General features: G+C 46.4%; 1 protein-coding gene across 6 annotated transcripts in view; it reads right to left on the bottom strand.

The window, feature by feature from the left end:
- LOC102178109 (ATP-binding cassette sub-family A member 9) overlaps window positions 1-18563 on the bottom strand; it is a 55859-nt gene that overhangs the window by 19557 nt on the left and 17739 nt on the right. For all 6 annotated transcript variants that reach the window (XM_018063926.1, XM_018063931.1, XM_018063929.1 and 3 more), the window contains 11 exons: window positions 17890-18065; window positions 17583-17702; window positions 16696-16834; window positions 15821-15911; window positions 12453-12592; window positions 10669-10788; window positions 8846-9044; window positions 6096-6262; window positions 5362-5495; window positions 4563-4700; window positions 806-913 (listed from right to left, as the gene is read on the bottom strand). In XM_018063926.1, the coding sequence (XP_017919415.1) occupies window positions 806-913; window positions 4563-4700; window positions 5362-5495; window positions 6096-6262; window positions 8846-9044; window positions 10669-10788; window positions 12453-12592; window positions 15821-15911; window positions 16696-16834; window positions 17583-17702; window positions 17890-18065 (1532 nt within the window). The remainder of the gene's footprint in view (window positions 1-805; window positions 914-4562; window positions 4701-5361; window positions 5496-6095; window positions 6263-8845; window positions 9045-10668; window positions 10789-12452; window positions 12593-15820; window positions 15912-16695; window positions 16835-17582; window positions 17703-17889; window positions 18066-18563) is intronic.

Below are 18563 nucleotides of genomic sequence, written 5' to 3'. Positions count from 1 at the left end.
ACAGAATCCGCGGTTCCCAGCCAGCTGATGGTACCTTCTGAGCTACCCTTCCTGAGGTCTCTCATTTAAGGCAAATAGCATCTTCGGTATATTCGCCCAGCTTTTATTCAAATGGTTGACCCGCCATTGTTTCAAGCATTGTTTAAATTAGGTGCACGATGCACGTATACGTGCGTGGTCGCGGGGTGCTAAGAACATAGCAATTGGGAGAGTAGCGCTGACCCATATACACTACCGTGTGTGAGGCAGAGAGCTGGCGGGAGCTGCTGCGCTGCGCACGGAGCTCAGCTCGGGGCTCTGGAGTGACCCAGGGCAGAGGTGGGGGTGGGAGGGGGGGGGGAGGAGTGGGGAGGGGTGGGGAAGGGGGAGAGGAGAGGGGTGGCGTGGGGAGGGGGAGGTTCAGGAAGGAGGGGATATATGTGTACATACGGCTGAATCACCTTATACAGCAGAAACCAACACAACGTGGTGTAGCGGTTATACTCCAATAAAAAAATATAAAAGAACAAATAAGGACTTTTGCTTTTTATTATCATTACTACTTAGTATAGGAAACATTTTTTTCCGTCAGGAAGGAAACTTTGAGAAATTTTACTTAATCCCTTTTGTTGCATTTTTTCTCATTTCTCGGCTTTTATTAATTTTTATTTTATATGGGGGTATAGTTGATTGACAATGTCGTGTTGGTTTCAGGCATGTGGCGGAGTGACTCAGTCGTCTGTCTGCATGCATATATCCCGTCTCACTCTTTCCGTGTGGGTGTTACAGGGTGTGGAGCAGGGCGCGGCCAGATAGCTGCTCTTACTTTATAGTCACCGATGCTGCCCATGGCGATGTACGGAGCGAAGCAGGCCACCCCGGGGATCCAGAAGAAGGCCATGCCCAGGTACCCGTGTTCGTAAGACGCGTCCTCCTGAAATCATGCCGGACACGTCAGCTGACGGTGGTCAGATATAGACTTCATTTATACTATCTATAAACCAAATCATTTCAATGCGTGAAGCGGTCTAACTACCCAGAGCACTTCTCAAGGTCCTGTTTGCAACTTTGCGTCTTTGGTCGTGTGTTACAGCGGCTGGGACATTTTAATATGCATCCTGATTGATTCACAAAGAAGCGAACTCCATCGCATCGCGTGAACTGACTAGACCCCCATGGTTAACAAAGGGAGGAGTAATCACACAGCCTCTTCTCCCAGCTCTACGCTGACTGCACTGAGGCTGACATTTTAATAGACAGAGGTCCTGGGCTGTCAACGGGGGAGCTACTCCGCTATGTTCAGAACCTGAGACCAAGTCAGTTCAGCTCAACATGTAGAAGGAATCATTTCTCTCGTTCAACATAACGGAGAAAGCTCAAATGCCTTCAAAGTGCCGGGGGGTATGAATTATTGAGTAGGTAGGTGTCTGGGCTTGGAGAAAAATGGTCAGCCCACACTCCGCATAAAAGCATTGAGTTAAAGTGGCTCAAAGTCCTGTACAGGTTAAAGAGGGCTTTGGGTTTGGCTTGAAGCCTTGCTCTCATTGGTGACTGGTTGCCTCACTGCTTTGCTCATCGTCTGAGGTCGGGACCCTGAGCCTTGAGAGCCGCTTACACTCTCTCAGCCCCTCCTAAACGGAGGGCCCCTCTGAGCTCTTGCAGCAGGTCAGCACTGCCTGAATAGGGAGGCACATGCTGAGATAAGGGGACGAAAGTGCACCCAGGTCCACCTCAGCGTCTCTGATCTCTGCCTGTGGTCACCCCTGCTGGCTTTCCAGATCTGGAATATCTTTAGTGTGTGTTAGTCGCTCAGTCATGTCTGACTATTTGCGAGCCCGTGAACTCTAGCCCACCAGGCTCCTCTGTCCATGGGATTCTTCAGGCAAGAATACTGGAGTGGGTTGCCATGCCCTCCTCCAGGGGATCTTCCTGACCCAGGGATCGAACCCAGGTCTCCTGCATTGCATCAGGTTCTTTACCCTCTGAGCAACCAAGGATGCTCTTTGGGAATGGAAAAGTCACAATTAGTCTCAATGGCTGACCCCTCACTCAAAACTTGGTTCATAAACATCACATTCTGTCCGTGTTAGAGGACGTGGATCCGCGGGCAGGGTGTGTAGAGCTTGGCCTGGAGGAGCCCACGGAGACTCCTGATGCCAGTTGGGTGGTTGGTCAGGCGGGGGCATGCACAGTGGCCAGTGGGGGACCCTTCAGGACACTCTGATGGACGGTTCAAGTCATGAGTGGGGTCGGAAGCGAGCTCTGTGCTTTAGACTCAAGGCAGATGGGCTTGCAGAATTGGAGCAGACCAGGAGTGGGGGCGGGGAGGAATCGACAGGCTTCACGCTAAGAGAAATTATCTACGCAGGTACCCAAGGCCAGCTAGGCTGGTAGGTAGCAAACATTTTGTAGTAAACCCATTTTTTTTAAAGTTACCACATAATTTAACTCCGAAAGTAAGACACTGCAGTGATAAAACTGTTACTAAATATAACTTCTTTAAAGTTTCAAAATATTTATTTGAAGATTAATGCATTTTCTTTATTACTGGTAAATTCAAACTATTTAAATTTTAAATTACCGGCAAATTTAAACTATTTTAACATTAAAATGTATTCTAAGAAATGAAAGCAAGTTATATTTTACTTATATTTGTATATTACAAAGTGTTCTTAAGTAGCTGAATTTTATGGGGTAAACCCTAACTTAGAGGTTCTAGACCCACGAGACACAGTTGTCCCGCTACCTGACCGACGGCACATTAAACAGTGAAAACCCGTTGGAAGCAGGATGGTGTGAAGGTCTCTCCCGCAGCCCGCGGGGACTTCTGTTCTGCAAGGCTGAGTGGGTCTTCATCTCCAGGAGGGCCGGGGGTCCAAGCTAAACCCTCCCCTAGACACCACACAGGTCCCACCACGCAAGCAGAGGAGACCGGGGCAGCCACAGCCCGACGCCCGGGTAGCCCTCAGCACCTCGTCCTTGTCCATCTACACTGCCAGCACCCGCCGCATTTTACTCAGGAGGGGCAAGGCGTGCTCCAGACCGAGGCCACTCTCCTCTCGGCTCCAAGAGGGCAGACTGCTGAAGGGGAGGAACGTGCGCCTCTCACCGCCGACAGCCCACCCGGGCCGCGCCCGCGAGGCTGCTGCTAAGTCTTTGAACTGGACAAGAACTTGAGGTTTTGGACAGCACTGGAGTAGTTTTTGACAACAGAAAGTGACCCGTGAGCTACAGAGTATGCCCGAGGCGTCATTTAAAGGAGGCAAAGGGCGACTCACCAGAGAGGGACGTAAGGGGTGGCGCGCAGATATGGACCTGCACACTGTCACCCCCTGTGAGCGTCTGACTCGGGATCCGGGCATGGCCGGCCAGTCGTGTTTTACACACGCGCGTCTTCTAGTTCTGATTCAGCCGGTCCCTGGTCTAGTCACAGCTGAACATTCTTTAATGGAAACTTGAAGAATTCCCAAGAGAAACAGCACTAACCTCAATAATGAGAGTACGTGCAATTACCTCTGGTAAATTACCTCTGCAATTACCTCAGAGCGCCTCTGGTTTTCCATGTGCCCCGCCACTTGTCTTATAGCAACCCAGCCCCAACACCTCCTGCCAACATGGCCTTGTTTCCTTCTTAAGGGAGCTTTGTGATCGAGTTTCGGTCTTCCCTTATGATTCTCCCCGTCTGCTTTTATCTGTGGCTGTGCCCGGTCTTTGCTGCTGCCTGGGCGCCTCTCTGTTTGCCATGCACAGGCTTCTCACTGCGGTGGCTTCTGCTGTGGAGCTCGGGCGCATGGGCTTGGGGCTCGAAGCTCCCGGCTCTAAAGCACAGGCTCAGTACTTGTGGCCACAGACTTAGTGGCTCTGTGGCCTGTGCGATCTTCCCAGACCAGAGGTCAAACCCATGTCTCCTGCATTGCAGGCAGATTCTTACCCACTGAGCCACCAGGGAAGCCCCAGGATGAGCTTTTTATCTGCATTTTTTGGTGGATTGTTGAATCTAGACCTACAAAAGTTCAGTTGTTACAAGGTCACAAAGCCTGGGATTTAAGATGCTGGCTGTTTAACTAGGTCCTACTACTGAGGGCCACAGATGGTAACGGATCTAAGCCCAAAATTCATCATTTTTTCCCAGTTAATTGTATTTCTGTCACTCATTGGCCTTGTCATCCAATTAAAATTACAATGCTTTGCAATGATTGCTAAATATTGCATGTGTATGTATACACATGTGTGTACATATAAATATATATGTAATTTAGTTGCATATAAAACATAAACATTCAAGAATAAGTTCATAAAAACTACCCTGTTATTTCAGCATTTCAAGTATTTCCCTGAAAATGTCTCCGCTCAGTTCAGTTCAGTCGCTCAGTCGTGTCCAACTCTTGGTGACCCTATGAATCCCAGCACGACAGGCCTCCCTGTCCATCACCAACTCCCGGAGTTCACTCAGACTCATGTCCATCGAGTCATTGATGCCATCCAGCCATCTCATCCTCTGTCGTCCCCTTCTCTTCCTGCCCCCAATCCCTCCCAGCATCAGAGTCTCAAGACCTACGAAAGTGAGATAATACTATGCTTACCTCAAAATACGTGCTTCTGTCCGTCTGAATGTGTTCTGAAGAATTAAGCATTCCAAGTAGCCCATTGCTAATGATGTCCATGAGTACAGGAAAGCAATTCAGCCTTTTGGTGTTACATGCTATTGAAAATCTGGGATCCTAAAGCATAGCAAATATGCATTCTAAGTCCTCAGAAAGCAAATATAAAATTTAATGAAAGTACATGGTAGAGAAGCTTTCAAATTATGGACAACACAAGAAGGCTAAAGCAGTGAGTGTCGTGAACTGTCACTCATATTATTCAATCAATTCCCAACATACGGCAAGGAGTTCAGTATTTAGATCCCTACCAACTGCAACAGCGTTAGCTGTGTGACTATTTATGCCTAAACTAAAACAAAACACATCACATGATTTTTAGCAGCAACACTTGTGGCTCAGCTGGTAAAGAATCTGCCTGCAATGCGGGAGACCTGGGTTCGATCCCTGGGTTGGGAAGATCCCCAGGAGAAGGGAAAGGCTACCCACTCCAGTACTCTGGCCTGGAGAATTTCATGCAGGGTCGCAAACAGTTAGCCATGAGAGAGTGACTTTCACTTTAAGCACTCACTATAAAACTCCCTAATGCAACCTCACTTAAACACGGCGGTAGGCTTTGCTTCAGGATGTGATACGTTCAGTTCACAAACAAAGAATGTGCAGAATGAATCACCCTCTAAAAACGAGAGCTGTCCCGTCCGCTTGTGTCAGTGGGCATGCACTGTTCAAACCCCACGTTCCTGCCTGTCCTCGATGAGCTGGGCAGCAGAGCCCCGCATACCTTGCCATCTCCGGTCACAGTGATGGCCCCGTTGTACGATGACTCATTGGGGCCATTTCTTGCTCCAAAGGCGTCCACTTCTAAATCGATGTTTTGGTGCCTCAGTGAATGTATGAAGTCATCAATGCTTGACCCTATCATGCGGGTAAGATCAAAAGAAGCAAAAATGAAGGAAAACACAAAAAGGAATATTTTTTAAAACACTAAATGATGTCACTCAAAGCATACCATAATAAGGACACTTAAGGATTTCCTTACAAGGGCAGAACCAATGCCGTGGGACTAAAATCCATTCTGGCGTCAAGGAAACGTCAGACTTGCTTTCCCTACAGCTGAAGCATTTACCTATCATTTCTGTTTGTGTGCAACTGCTACTTAAAATTAACGTTCAAATCCTCGACCGTATTAAACTGCCATCTTAGAAAAGCTCACAACTGCACAATACTTAAAAAATGCTATAGAACGACCTCAGAAACCAGTGAGTAACCCCTTTCCTAAATTCCCCTGGGCTGCTGTGTGCAACATGCTTTAGGGTTTGAGTAAACTTGCAAAATGCATTTTTAAAAACACACTCCCGACCTTGCATTTTTCACTCTGGAATTCGTTTCCTGTTTGGCCTCACCTACACTTTTCTAAAACATACAGAACTCCTTTTCCCCTCGTGGGCCCTATGGTCTAGGGGAGTCTCTCAACACGAATCAACATTGAGCCGGTGTGTCCAGCCCCACGCTCACCTGTTCTGTTGATGACCAGTAAGCGGGTCAGCGGGGCTCGAGGTGGTTGTCCCGGGGAGAGGAAGTACATGTTCGGAGACAGTCCCCAAGAATAGCTTTCTTGGTGTAACCGATAGGACACATGCTCCAAAAGCTGAGGACCAAAGGTAATGCCGAAAAGCAGTAATCTGAAGGAGGAAATGGAGAAGAAAACAATTCATCTGCAGCAGCCGTTGTGGATTTTCCAGGTCAAGCAGGTGACAGTGGGAAAACAGAGATGTCACGAACACTGGTGAGCGCATGAACGCGCTCCCGCGCTCCTTTCTTCCTTCTGACGTGAGGTGGCTCGTGTGGGCCCGTCCTGGGTCTCCCTGCGTCTCTAAACCACCTCCCCTCCACCTCTGAACGCTTCTTTCCAGTTGACAAAGTCGGCTGCGGACGACTCTGAAACCTCTCTCTAGTGCCCGCGTCTCCGTCCTGCTTCAGCCCTGCTTACCATCTTTTCCTGGCACGCTGCAAGCTGGCACGAGGCCAGCGCCCAGGCGTCCTACGGCCTGAACCTCCTCCCCTTCCTGTTCCCAGTTTCTGTACATGACGTTTTCTCATTTGCTCGAGCTTGAACTTCAGTCTGTTTCTGCTTATTTCTCTCCCTTATGTCCCTTTTCCGAATGGCTGAAATTTTCTGCTTATCATATCATCATTACCGTTTGCCTCCAAAACCTCTCTCCTACTTTGCAAATTTGGACCTGAATGAGCCCTTTCCTGACCTCTTTCCAACTGCCCTCAATGTCTCTCTTCCTTGTCTCCAGTGCCTACTGTTTCCAGATCTTTCTGCACGGTTGCGCAATTACGTTTCTTGGCATTCTGTCCTAGTTATACCAATCGCCCATTCAAAAATAATAAAGGAACCTCATTAGTCCCTTACTTTGTATGAAGCCCAAACTCCTTAGCTCTATTTAGGGTATTATCAACATTATTCTTACTCTTTCGTAAATCCCGTGCTGCAGGATGTCAACTACCTGAAATTAATTCCAATTCTTCCTCTCTCCTCACGTATCTCCATGCTCCAAACTGCTTCTTCTGCCTGCTCTTTCATCCTCCTTTCTTTCCTTAGCTGCATGCTCCATTTTCTTACACCAAATTCAAATTCTCTCTCACATAAGATTCTTCTTTGGGAAGCCCCATTTGGACATCATTTCTCTTGTACCAGTGAAGGAAATGGCAGCCCACTCCAGTACTCTTGTCTGGAAAATTCCATGGGCTGAGGAGCCTGGTAGGCTACAGTCCATGGGATCACAAAGAGTCGGACACGACTGAGCAACTTCAGTTTCAGTGCTGCAGCTGACGATATTGTCTAACTGTGCACTCCGCTTTTTTTTTTTTAATTGGAAGATAATTGCTTTACAATGTTGTGTTGGTTTCTGCTGTACAACACCGTGAATCAGCCATGAGTATACACAGGTCCTGTCCCTCTGGAGCCTCCCTCTCCCCGCTCCCCACCCCACCCCGCTAGGTTGCCACAGGGCACCGGGCGGAGGTCCCCGGGTCACGCAGCAGTTCCTGCCAGCTCTCTGTCTCACACGCGGCGGGGGTGTGTGTCAGAGCTGTCCTCAGTTCATCTTGCCCTCTCCTTCCTGTCTCTGTGTCTCCATTCCTCCTCTGCGAACAGGTTTTCCATAGATATACATATACATTAATAGACAGTGTCTCTTTTTCTCATTTTGACTTCCTTCACTCTGCATAAAGGATCTAAGTTCATCCACCTCGCTAGCACAGCCTCAGATTCATTCCTGTCTATGGCTGAGTGATAGTCCATCGTATGTAGGGACCACAGCTTCTTCATCCATTCACCTGTCGACGGACATCTAGGCTGCTTCCATCTCCTGGCTGCTGTGTTATGCTTCTTTAGTGTACTTCTAATCACCCTCCAAAGCCAAATCTCATGTCTGGTTTATTCGATAAGTGTTTATTTGATAAGACATTCAGCAGAGAGTGTTATGCAGGAGCACTCACAAATATTTTTTAATGAATATGTGTCCTGGGTAGAGAGAGGACTCATGCAAGGAATCACTTAACAAAGGGCCTGGAGCTCTACAGGTAAGTTCCAGGAAATGACCTGAATTTTGTGCTGAAATAAGAACAGCCACAGAGCCGCTCCAGGGAAAGAGGCAAGTCCTTAGGACCTAGGGCCTGACTTCCAAGCTTCTGAAAAACTACTTCAACCCTTTGATCAGAGCAGATTCTGTCAAAATTAAAAGAAAAATCCCAGACTTTATCTGGTTTAATTACATATCCACCAAAGCAATTAAAATTGATTTCTGTGTGAACTTATGGTTGCCAGAGGGGAGGAAGAAGGGGAGGGATGCTTGGTTGTTTGGGGTGGACACGAGCACACTGCTCGCTGTACAGCACAGGGCACTCTGCTCAGGGTCACCTGGCAGCCTGGGTGGGAGGGGAGTTGGGGGAGAGTGGACACGCGTGTGCGTGGCTGAGTCCCTTCACTGTCCACCTGAAACAGTCACAGTGCTGTTCACTGGCTACATCCCCCGGGCAGAGGAGCCTGGCTTCTGTCCACGGGGTCACAGAAGAACTGGGCTCAACTTAGCGACACAACAGCACGCTCCAGTATGAAATGAAAAGCTAAAGAAACCCTGGCTTCTGTGTTACAAAGACCAGATGCAGCTGCTGGAGCTTCTTTCACGGCAGCTCTTCTCTCCTGACGCTGTTGACAGCACACGGCTCACATGAGTCTGAAACTCGCAGGTACTCACATGGCGAGCAGGGCTCTCTTTTCACTCTTCAGCTTCAGGAAGCGGACTTTGGCTACCGCACAGAGCTGCTGCCTCCAGAGGGCCAGGCCGCTGACCGAGCTGTTTGCTTCACTGAAGGACGACACGACCTGTTCCGGCTCAGCAAGGCTGCCTGTGGCATTGGTCCTGCCACTCTGTAACTGCTCCCGAACTCCAGGTCCTACAAAGGATGAAAGCAACCATTTATAAACAGCCGTTTGCTGTGGTTCAGTCGCTCAGTCGTATCCGACTCTCCGCCACCCCGTGGGCTGCGGCACACCAGGCTCCCTGTCCGTCACTGTCTCTCGGAGTTTGCTCAAACTCACATCCATTGAGTCAGTGATGCCAACGTGCATCATTTAGACTTTCCTAGGATCTTCGTTTCAACAATTGTTGTCAGAGGAGAGAGTCTTGGGCAAAGATGCAAATAATCTAATTCAGGGCACCACTAGAGAAACTGCTAAGGAAACAGGGACAGAGGGAAAAAAATAAAAAGATATAAAGACAACAATACAGGAACAAGAAGTAACGACTTAATAAAAGGAAATCTTGTATTTTCTGAAAAAAAAAAGAAAAAAAAAAGCTCTGTATCTGGAGCTTTAAAGGACTGAATTCATTCCAGAGAACATAATGGACAGAAATCCATATTTAGCCTGGAAAAATCTATTGCCAGAGATAAACTACCTTAGTATTTTTGACCAAGGGGAATATGAAGGAATATGAGGAACAGAAGAATATGAAATTGGTTGAGACAATACTTGTAACAGCCATAGCTGAAAACGAGGTAAGTGAACGCTGCTTATTCATGTCTGACTCTTCGTGACCCCACGGACTGTAGCCCGCCAGGCTCCTCTGTCCGTGTGAGCCTGGGAGTATTCTCCTGGCAAGAACACTGCAGTGGGTTGCCAATCCCTTCTCTAGTGGATCTTCCCAACCCAGGGATCCAACCCGGGTCCCCTGCATTGCAGCTGGATTCTCTACCATCTGAGCCACAAGGGAAGCCTGAAAACTAGATAAGTTACCTCTTTTGGAAGAGAAGCCTAGCGAAATTGATCAACTCTAGATGCTTTGAATGTATGTTCCCTAAAAGTGAATTACACCACTTAAAAAAGTTATCGAGTATATAAAAAAGACTTCCCACCTGATCAATCAAACATGGAAAGAAGACGAGAGCGTAGGCAAGACGAAACCCATTGGATGAAGGCAAACCAGACAAAAGAAACGTCTTAGAGCAGCTGGAGAAGAAAGGCAGAGAGCTTTCCAAGGAGTAACAACTAGCCTGACAGCGAACCATTCAACAGCAGCAGTGAAGTTCCCGAGGGCTGCCATTCCCTTCTCCAGGGCGTCTTCCTGACCCAGGGATCGGACCCGGGCCTCCTGCATTGCAGGAGGACTCTTTACCACTGAGCCACCAGAGAAGGCCAATAGTGAAATAATATCCTCAAATATGTCAAGAAAACGACTTTCAACTTACAATTCTAATTTTCTTTTATCCATAGCAGTTACATTCAAAACACACTATACTGCATATTTATGTCTGCCGCATGAAGACCTACTCTGTACGCGGCTGTGTTCCACGGGCTTAGTAAAATGTCTGGGACAAAATACAGAATTCAAGAGATGAGACCAGTATTGAGAGAAGAGGGAAGAAAACAAGAAATAGACTTCTCATCTGCTCTAACTTTTTCCAAGATCATATTGAATCATAACAACTCAAAAATCATGTCACTTCATCATTCCAAGTGTGTTTTCAGGACAAAATATAGCACAGAAAGAGAAATTTCAAGGTAAAAATTATTTATTACCTGATTCATCAATAGCTGATTTTCCTTCTAATTTCAAGAACACTTCATTCAGTGTTGTCATGGAAACACCGTAATTCTCAATGCCCTGGTTGGAACAGCTTTCAAGATCCCTGTAGAGGTCTAAAAATAGGCATAAAAATGTGCTAAGTTAATATCAGTTGTAATGAGATTGAAAATAGCTCTATTTTTCAAAGTAGAAAACACTTGCGATAGGACAAATACGCTTGTCAGAAACAAATCTATGCTACAGACGGCCCCTCACTTCTGAGATAAACGACACAGTGCGTTAATTTCCAGATATTCTTGGGTATAAGAATCTAGAAATTTCTGTTTTCATGCCTAGAACACTACACATGTGGGGGGTTTTGGGAAAAAAACATATTCTGTTTTATTTAATGTGTTTTTTTTTAATGCAATTGTTGGGCTTCCCAGGTGGCTCGGGGGTAAAGAATCCACCTGCCAATGCAGGAGACATAGGTCCCATCCTTGGGTCCAGAAGATCCCCTGGAGAAGGAAACTGCAACCCACTCCAGCATTCTTGCCTGGGAACTCCCATAGACAGAGGAGCCTGGTGGGCCACACTCCACGGGGTTGCAGAAGAGTTGGACACAGCTTAACACGTATGCACACAAACCATACAAGTATCAAAGGTATTGCATGAGTTAATAGGATCATTATTTCACTGATTCTAAAATGAATACATTTCATCAACTTTTAATGCATCTGAAACGAGCATGCGTCATAAACGCTAGGAGGTCATGTTTCAAATGCCAGCATTGTTTCTTTCTGTTTCTTCCCTGGTGGCACGTTCTGAAATTGAGGGTGTCTGAAACTTGCTGAAATACCATAGGTGCTACCTGTCAGATATTTTCCAGGTGCTTGATTTATATTTAATATTTTTATAATAAATGTAAATGAATTAAAGCTTCATAAAAACCCTATAAAGTTCATACTAAAATGAACTGCTTTTTACAAACGGTCAAACTGAGGTGCACTACACTAATATAGCCTGTTTGAGGTGTCAGGGCGAGTACCCGCAGAGCCAGGCTTTGAATCTAGCCAGCCTGGCTCTGCCAGCCGAGCTTGCCTGGTGCTGTATCAGTCACAGTTGTTGCAGGCTTATTAATTCAAGCATGCAGATTGGTCCCAAGACCTTCCATTAACAGTTGGCAAGTTCTTGGAATGCAATAAAGTAAACACATTTTTCTGGGTTATACTTTTTAGTGCAATCCAGCTCAGAATTCTTGGGGAATGAAACAGCGTATTGGGAAATCAGACAGAAGAGGGGTAAAGGCGATGCCTCTCCAGCCGTTCGCGTTTGCAGCAGAGCTCCTGATTTTCATACAGGCTGATCATAATTACTGTTGAATTGTGGAGATTATAACGTTATGTTGTGGTGTCTATGACGCCTTCTCCTTCAGTGCACGCTCCCTCGGCTCCCATCCGATTCCCCGCCAGGGTTTGCCCAGATCTCTCCCTGCTTGGACCTCCGTCTCATGCATTCCTGACGCAAATTTCCCTAATGCTTCTCACTGTAGCTTGATGTTGCCCTGTATCTCTTGACTGCACATGTAACTTGAAACATAATTAGCATTTTCCTGGCCTCAGTGTACTCATAAGTGCTGTTGAAATATTAAACAATATTCATAAATAATAATAGTCATAAATAATTCACAGTGCTATGTACTTTGCAAGCAGCAGAATGTCAGCCATCATTCTAAACACCACAGTGATCGTACACAACATTATCGCAAACAATTCTGAGGTCTCTCGCACTCTGTTACCTGGAAATTTGTTTGTCCTTTCCAAAGGCAGAATATACGCCAGCTTTTCTTCACTTTGGGCTGTTAATTTGGCATCGGGGATGTGGTGTTTAACAATCGATGTTACACTGTCTGGATCACACGTCTCATTCAGATGCAAACTGATGTTTAAAAAGAGTAGGTTAAGGCTGTTCTTATCCAATGCCACCTATACAAAGAATCCTAGCATGTGTTTGTTGCTTCATTAACACTTATGAGACAAAACAGTATAATCTAGTAGAGGAAGCAAGACTTAAAAATATCAGTGTAGCCCAAGCTGTATAATCTACAGAACCTGCAGAGGGAGGAACATTAAGGGATGCTTAAGGACAGGTAAGGAGACTCAAGGTTTGTTATTTGGCAGAAAGAGATGACCGGCTCCATCTTGACTGGGGTTAGACAGGGGAATGGCGATTTTGTCTCAATCTGTTCAAAATCTCAACTTTTGAATTCTCTCTTTGCAGTAAAGTATGAGTTCTACAAAACAGGGAGAAGGAAGTAGGAACAGAGAGTGTTAATTTGCTACAGTCATTAAGACACTGCTCTCGTGTCCTATGGGTCCATATTCCAGATTTAGGCCTCTGAGCATCTATTTTCTACTCTGTGATTGGAAATAATACTCAGGTCTCCAAGAATTTTGGAAGACACAACAAAACACAGTATGTGTGGAATCATATAGGTCTTGGCAACACGTAAACCTCAAAATATGTTAGCTAATTTTATCTTTTGGGGGGGGCAAAATTTATTCAAGTCAAAGTTGGTCCATCTTCTTGATGAGAACATATAAAGGTCTTTATGAAATCATTAGATTTAAGAAACCCTATTATTGGTCACATCCACTGACATTTACTGAGGCTGGGACTTGCCTAGTGGTCCAGTGGCTGGGACTCCATGCTCCCTCCCAATGCAGGGGGCCCAGGTTCAATCCACAGTCAGGGAACTAGACCTCATGTGCAGCAACTAAGACCCGGAGCAGCCAAGGAAATAAGTAAATACTAAAAGAAGAAGTCAGAGACTTTATCTGACACTAAAAAGAAAAAGAACCACACTGAGGTTGTGCAATGACAAGGCATCGTAATGGACTTTGGTGAGACCAACCCCCAAAAATCAATTGTAGCTGAAAGTATTCTGAGTTTATAAAACCCCGTGTGACTCGCTCTGCAGGATACCAAACAGGGAGAATGTGGTGCCTTCCCTAAAGGCGCTGGGGGCATGACAGAGATACGAGCAGCGGGTAACGGGAGGAAAGGGGAGGGACGCTGAGCCAAACCGGCTGAGCAGCTGGTTCCTCGTCAGGGAGTCTTTCAATATTTTTATTCTTCACTGCAAAGTAAGTATTGTTGTTTCACCTTTTTAATTGAGGATCAAAGAAGTTAATTAAGATGCCTCAGGCAACAATTCAAAATAGTGCTTTCAGGGTTGCAGTCAAGAGGATGCTTATTGTTCAAGAGAAGGCATTCAGAGAAGACCTTCAAGAGCAGATAAGATTTGAACATGGTTAAAATGTGATGGAGGAAGAATCAGCACACAGACGTCCCACCTTAAGCAGAGTCAGGACACTTCAGTGTGGGCCCCCCCTGAGGACAGCCTGTGTTGGTTTTAGTTGAGGCATTTATTCAATCAAGTCTTGCCCCCAGATCATGGTGGATCATAAATTAGGTCAAGTTAAACACTTGAGAGTGAATGATGTGAGATCCATTTAACCACTATGCAGTGGTTAATCACTATCGGGTCAAAGCTGTGGTTTTTCCAGTAGTCATGTACAGATGTGAAATTTGGACCACAAAGAAGGCTTAGCACCGAAGCACCGATGCTTTTGAATTGTGTTGTTGGCGAAGACTCTTGAGAGTCCCTTGGACTGCAAGGAGATCCAACCAGTCCATCCTAAAGGAAACCAGTCCTGAATATTCACTGGAAGGATTGATGCTGAAGCTGAAGCTCCAATATTTTGGGCACCTGATGTGAAGAGCCGACTCATTGGAAAAGACCCTGATGCTGGGAAAGATTGAAGGTGGGAGGAGAAGGGGAAGACAGAGGATGAGATGGTTGGATGGCATCAGTGACTCGATGGACATGAGCTAGAGCAAACTGCGGGAGATGGTGAAGGACAGGGAAGCCCGGCGTGCTGCAGTCCATGGGGTCACAAAGAGTCAGTCCCGACTTAGGGCAACAGCAAAGCGCTCGGAGAGAACAATGTGGGGTCCAGGTAGCCACTGGGGATGGAATGACTTGAATTACTTTGTAAGAAACATTACACTTTACTGGGAAGTATAGGGAGTAATTTACATCACATCTATAATCTTGGTCCAAATTGCAATGTGGGAGACTGGGTTTGATCCCTGGGTTGGGAAGATCCCCTGGAGGAGGGCATGGCAACCCACTCCAGTATTCTTGTCTGGAGAATCCCTTGGACAGAGGAGCCTGCTGGGCTATAGTCCATGGGGTCCCAAAGAGTTGGACAAGACTGAGTGACTAATCACAGTATAAATGATGTGAGAGTGGGCAGATTATTAAAATTCTTTGACTTGTCAAAGAAGCATAATAATACCATCTTTCTAAAGTTATTTGGAGAATTACGTATGTTTATATGAGGAGCCTGGCATGCTGCAATTCATGGGGTTGCAAAGACCTGGACACGACTGAGCGACTGAACTAACTAACTAACTATATGAGTATTGCATATGTGAACATCCTTGGACGTGCCTAAAATATAGTCCACGCTTAGTAAGTGATAGACATCACTTAATAGTGCTGAAAGGAGACAGGACAAAACGACAGGGAGTGAAGTCAGGGAGAACAGAGAAGCTACTGAGACGGCCGTGACTGGCAAAAATAAGCATTAGAAACAGGACGAGGGAGAGGCTGGAGTGTCAATAAATTTCTCTTAGCAAACACTGGGTTGTGAACATATTTTCCAGATACTATTTAAATCTCACTGGTGGTTGTTATTTCGTTGCTAAGTTATGTCCAACTCTTTGCGACCCCATGGACGGTGGCCCACCAGGCTCCTCTGTCTGTGGGATTCTCCAGGCAAGAACACTGGAGTGGGTTGCCATGCCCTCCTCCAGGGGATCTTCCTGACCCAGGGATCCAATCGCGTCTCCTGCATTGGAGCCGGGTGCTTTACCACTGAGCCACAAGAGAAACCCACAGACTTGGTTTAATCATTCGTATATTCTCAATGTCTACAATCCCATAAATCATTCATTCTAGCTAAGAAAGAGAGCAGTTGTTTTAACACAGCTCTCTCAAAATGGTCTTACTAATGGAGCAACCTACGGTAACATGCTACGGGTGATGTCACGCCCCTGACATTTCCAGCACATTCTAACATACAGCAAGGGCTGTACCTTAGATGGTAGCCGATGCCCCATCTCTTCTTCAGGAATAGAGAAGAGCCCGCACACTTCAGCCTTCCGTTGGACATAAACACCTTTCTATCTAAGTTGGAAGAATGAAATAAATTGTATTCAGAGGTTGTTTTTTCACTATTTATTAAAAAAAACACCCAAATTCATGAACAAACAGTGTATTTTAGGAGCACCACTTGCTAACACAGGCACATCCTAATTCTGGCCATAAGTAAGCCACGTTCTTCGACATCTGATAAATCAAGTGATATGTTAGTTTATTCCTGAGTAAACTAAATTCTTCTAATTTCTTCGAAGAATTTTTCTAAATTCTTAGAAAAACTGTCATACACTAGAAGGATGGTTTTCAAGTCAACTGTTATTCCAAATATACTGAATGTGTGTACGCATGCTCTGTTGTATCCAACTCTTTGGGACCCCACGGACTGTAGCCCACCAGGCCCCTCTGTCCATGGGGATTTTCCGGTCAAGAATACTGGAGTGGATTGCCCTTTCCTTCGCAGGGGATCTTCCCGACCCAGGGATTGCACCCACGCCTCTCGCGTCTCTACACTGCAGGCAGACTCTTTTATCACCGAGCCACCTGGGAAGTCCCCTTCATACAGGATGAATCATAACACATCTTCGGGAGTATGCTGTGTATTTTACATCAGGTGAGGTGCTTTGCAATAGGATCAGAATCCTTGCTGGGACAATGCCCTCCGGGATGAAGACACTCAGATCTGTCAGAGGACCGTCCTCCCCCTTGGCTGGAGGGAGCCACATGCTCGGAGCTGGCCCGGAGCCTCGCTACACACGTTCCGCCCGGGTCCCTAAGTCGTCATTGAGATACACGAAGGAAACCCAAGGCTCACCAGCCAGGACGTCAGCCTCATCCATGAACGGGGTGCTGAAGAGGACCACGTGGTCTGACTTCCTCTCTCGCAGGAGGTTCCACACCCGGTGTCTCGAAAGAGGGTCTGACCCCGCAGTTGGCTCGTCCAACAGCAAAACCTGCATGGCAGGAAAGACCCTGAAATCGCTTTCCCTGTTCGTTCGGGCTTCTTTTAAAAAGCAATATACAGTGAGTCAGGAGATCAGGATGCACTCTATACACACCAGGTGTGAAACAGACAGCTAGCGGGAAGCTGCTGCACAGCCCAAGGAGCTCAGCTCTGTGCTTGGTGATGATCTAGAGGGCGGGGGTGGGCGGAGGGGAGCTCCCGGGGGAGGGGATGCAGGTATGCACACGGTTGATGGACACAGTTGCAAAGTAGAGACTAACACCGCATTGGAAAGCAACTATATCTCACCAAACAAGAACACCCCAAACCAATTAATCAAAAAGAAAAAGAACAAAAAATGAGCAATATACCGCGAACTGGTGAGCACACAGCTTTGGACTGCGCGGGCCTGCGTATTCGTGGATGGCTTTCACTGCGCACCACAGCGCACGCAGTCCCAGGCTGGATGCACTTGCAGAGGCGGGACCATGTGTGCTGACGGCCGACCGGAAGGTTCTACTAGGATTTCCCACCATGCAGAGGATTGCTCAACACCCCCCACCCCCGCCCCCCACCCCGAACCCTGCATTGTTCAAGACTCAACCGTACTTGCAAAATTATTTAGGAGAAATATTTTAGCACTTAACTCTTCATTGGAACAGTTCTCTTCCACTTATCAATTGCAAATTACATGTGATTGCACGCCACAGATTCGCAGCCCTCCACCTGATTCCACCAGTAATTTCAGGTCGACTTACCTGGGGATCTCCTAAAATGGCAGTCCCAAACGTCAGTTTCCTTTTTTGTCCACCGCTTAGATTTTGAGCAAGAACGTCTTGAATGTTTCCCATCTCCAGATCCTGTAAAACCCGTTGGACCTAACAAAGGATATTGAGTCCAAGTTTAGACTGTTTCTCTTAAAGACACTATCACTTTGCTGTTCATTGCAAAGGGCCTTTTGGATATTTTGACGATGAATCGTGTAGAGATAACACAAACACATTTAGTATTTTCTAGGTAAGCAGTTTCATTCTCGTGGCTGTGACAGCTAGCGTAGGCATCTACCTGTTGCTCCACTTCATGTGGCTGAATCCCTTTTATCTTAGCAAAGAGCCTGAGGTTTTCTCTCACGGTGAGGAAGCCAAATTGCACGTTGGCTTGTGGACAGAAGCCAGTGAGCTTGCTAATGTATTCTAGGTCAGCCGCTTCTGAAAGTGAGTGATTGTAGATGGTGACGGACCCTGGAAGGGAAACAGTCAGCCTCAGGATAAAGATCCAGCTCTCGTGTGAGAGATTTTAAAATGGAAAGCAACGTGTGTCAATACTAAAGTCCTTTAAACATTATAACAAGATTATCACAAGGCTTTTAAGTTTACTTGGAGGAAACAATAATGTGTTCAAATACAGGCAAGGCATAATGTCTGGAATATCTGTTCTTAATAGCGACCGCCCGGGACAGCGTGCCAGTGAGGCACCGTCGCTAAATCACACTAGGCTACATATGAGCCCATTCCATCACCTTCCGAAGCTTCTACTTTCTCAGACTTTCTTTATCCATATTCCTGTCACCTAAAAGGAGTACGTACACTCTTGATGAATTAAAACTTACTGTTCACCATACATCCAAGCCCGTTAGGGAGCAGAAGAGCTACTCGTCATGACCTATTTAAGCCACAAAGATTTTCCTAAATGAGTTCAACATAAATCTGTCAAATAATAACTTGGAGGGCCTTCTGAGG

The sequence above is a fragment of the Capra hircus genome, chromosome 19, assembly GCF_001704415.2.
Source record: "Capra hircus breed San Clemente chromosome 19, ASM170441v1, whole genome shotgun sequence".
Lineage (NCBI taxonomy): Eukaryota > Metazoa > Chordata > Mammalia > Artiodactyla > Bovidae > Capra > Capra hircus.
Note: the sequence above shows the minus strand (reverse complement) of the source record. Positions and strands in the feature narration are given on the sequence as shown.